At 65.8% G+C, this 2,214-nt stretch overlaps 2 protein-coding genes across 2 annotated transcripts in view; both read left to right on the forward strand.

Annotated features, from left to right (window-relative positions):
* CCDC65 (coiled-coil domain containing 65) lies at window positions 1-1,713 on the forward strand (the record flags this gene model as incomplete). The annotated part of the gene is made up of 5 exons (XM_029959052.1): window positions 1-186; window positions 272-469; window positions 891-1,109; window positions 1,198-1,350; window positions 1,452-1,713. Coding segments are annotated over 5 exons (981 nt in total), but the record flags the coding sequence as incomplete, so codon positions are not given.
* Window positions 1,714-2,178: 465 nt separating this feature from the next.
* Window positions 2,179-2,214, forward strand: part of WNT1 (Wnt family member 1) — a 14,748-nt gene continuing 14,712 nt past the window's right edge. Inside the window, exon 1 of the mRNA XM_029959053.1 lies at window positions 2,179-2,210. Coding sequence (XP_029814913.1) covers window positions 2,179-2,210 — 32 coding nt within the window. The remainder of the gene's footprint in view (window positions 2,211-2,214) is intronic.

The raw sequence follows: 2,214 nt of genomic DNA on the forward strand, positions 1-2,214 counted from the left end.
CCTCTGCCGGGGAGGGAACCCCTGTGCCCCCCTGTGTGGCCCTGCAGGAGGATCATCCTGAAGCAGCAGGAGTGGGAAAGCTGGTGTCTGGAGGACATGGCGCTGGCCACGGAGCAGGACCACGCCAGGACCGACCACGAGGCCACGCTGGGCTTCCAGAGCGCCCGGGACGACATCAAAAGCAAGGCAGGGGCAGGAGGGAGCGGCCAGGGGGCTTTAGGGCTGGAGAGGGAGGTCTGGGGGCGGCAGGTCACCCCCTGTGTGTCCCCAGAGCTGGCAGGAGCAGCAGTACAGCCGCCTGCAGCTGGTGGGGAGGCTGGAGGGGCTGTGGAAGCAGATCCAGAAGGCCCGGCAGAGCTACAACGAGGCCACGGAGCACAAGATGGCCGAGTTCAAGGAGCTGCTGAGGAAGTGCGAGAAGAGCTCCCGGGAGATCGAGGAGCAGTCGCAGAAGCTGCAGAAGCTCCAGGTTTTGGCAGGGAGCTGGGTGGCTGTGGGAGCAGGGACACCCCTGCCCACTGCTCGCTTCCCATGGAAGCACGGAGCTGTTGAGGTTGGAAAAGCCTCCAAGGCCATCGAGTCCAGCCATTAACTGAGAGGTGACAACCCAGGGGCCTCCCAAAGAGCTTGTGCTGCAGCACCTGAGCTGTGGCTCATAAACTCATGGAATCGTTAAGGCTGGAAAAGCCTCTGAGACCATCGAGTCCAACCATCAACCCAACACTACCAAGGCCACCACTGAACCACGTCCCCAGGTGCCACATCCAGCCGTTATTCGAACGCTCCCAGGGGACAGCACACCCACCACTGCCCTGACCAGCCCACTCCAGTGCCCCACCAGCCTCCCCACGAGGGAATTTTCCCCGGCACCCAACCCCCTGTTCCACCAGGACACGGTGGCGGCCACCAGGGCCCAGATCGCGGCTCACGCCCGGGAGAGCGAGGAGCAGATCCAGCGGGCCCGGGAGGGGAAGGAAGAGGCCCTGAGGCAGCTCCAGGAGCTCCGCAAGGAGGTGACCCGGGCGGTGGCCGCGGCTCGTGCCGACCTGGCCACGCTCAGCTGCCAGAGCGGGGCCGCCCTCAAGGCGCTGCTGCGGGTGGTGGAGAAGGTGAGCCCGGCAGTGCCGAGGGGGGACATCCCGGTGTCCCGGTGTCCCCTCCCACCTGCCCTTCCCCGTGTTACCCCCCCCTTCCCAGGCCCAGCGCATCCTGCGCCTGGCCGAGATGTGCCGCAGGCTGGAGACGGAGGAGGAGAAGGTGCTGCCCTTCTACCCCTCCTCGCTGGCCGAGGGGGAGCTGCAGGACGCCCGCAGAGTCCTGGAGGAGGCCCCCGTGGAGCCCCTGGCACAGGTGAGGAGGCACTGCCCGGGGCTCCCGGATGTGCCCACAGGGAACAAGGGTCGGGATCCGGCCCTGAGGACCCCCCAGCTCTCGTCCCTGCCTCCCCCCAGGCCGCGCAGGACTACGTGGGGCTGGAGCGGTTCTGGCAGCGGTTCAACAAGGCCAAGCTGGAGGAGAAGGTGCTGGAGCGGACACGGGCGGCCCTGGCAAACAGGAACCGGCACCTGCGGGAGCTGCTCCAGCAGTACCTGGCGGGGGTCTCGGTCAGCCGGAAGGTGCTCAAAGACCTCGACCCCCTCCTCGCCACCAAGCAAGAGCCACGTCCCCAGAAATGAGCCCCGAGCTGGGGCGGGGCCACGCTCGGGGACATCAGGACACAGCACACCCCGAGAGCCTCCAGGGAGGGGTCACCCCCCCAGACCCCGTCCGAGGCTCTGCCGGCTCCAGCTGAGACCCCCACGGGCAAACCAGGGACCTGCCTGGTGCTTGGGGACACCAGGGACACCAGGGACTTGTCACTGCCTGGAGATGCCATAAAAGAGCAAAACTGCCCAAAAATGTGCTCCAGGGTCTTATTTCTGGGATTCACTGAGCGGGGGAGGGCTCTGTCACCTTCCACTCAGGTCTGATGTGACCCACCAAGGCCCTGGAGAAGACAGGGAGCTGGGGGGTGCACAGCTCCTTCCCACTGCTCCATCCCCACCACTGTCCCGGTCAGAGCAGCCACAGATGCCGAGGGGAAGGTTTTATTTCTTTTTGGCTTTGTTCCTCTTCTCCTCCTTCAGCTTTTTCTTGGAGAGCTTGGGGCTGCTGGCCTTGCGGTACAGGTGGAACCCGATGAGCCCCAGCAGGGCCGGCACCAGCCCCAGGCAC

The sequence above is a fragment of the Manacus vitellinus genome, unplaced genomic scaffold (genome assembly GCF_001715985.3).
Source record: "Manacus vitellinus isolate BGI_N305 unplaced genomic scaffold, ASM171598v3 scaffold_193_pilon, whole genome shotgun sequence".
Classification (NCBI taxonomy): domain Eukaryota; kingdom Metazoa; phylum Chordata; class Aves; order Passeriformes; family Pipridae; genus Manacus; species Manacus vitellinus.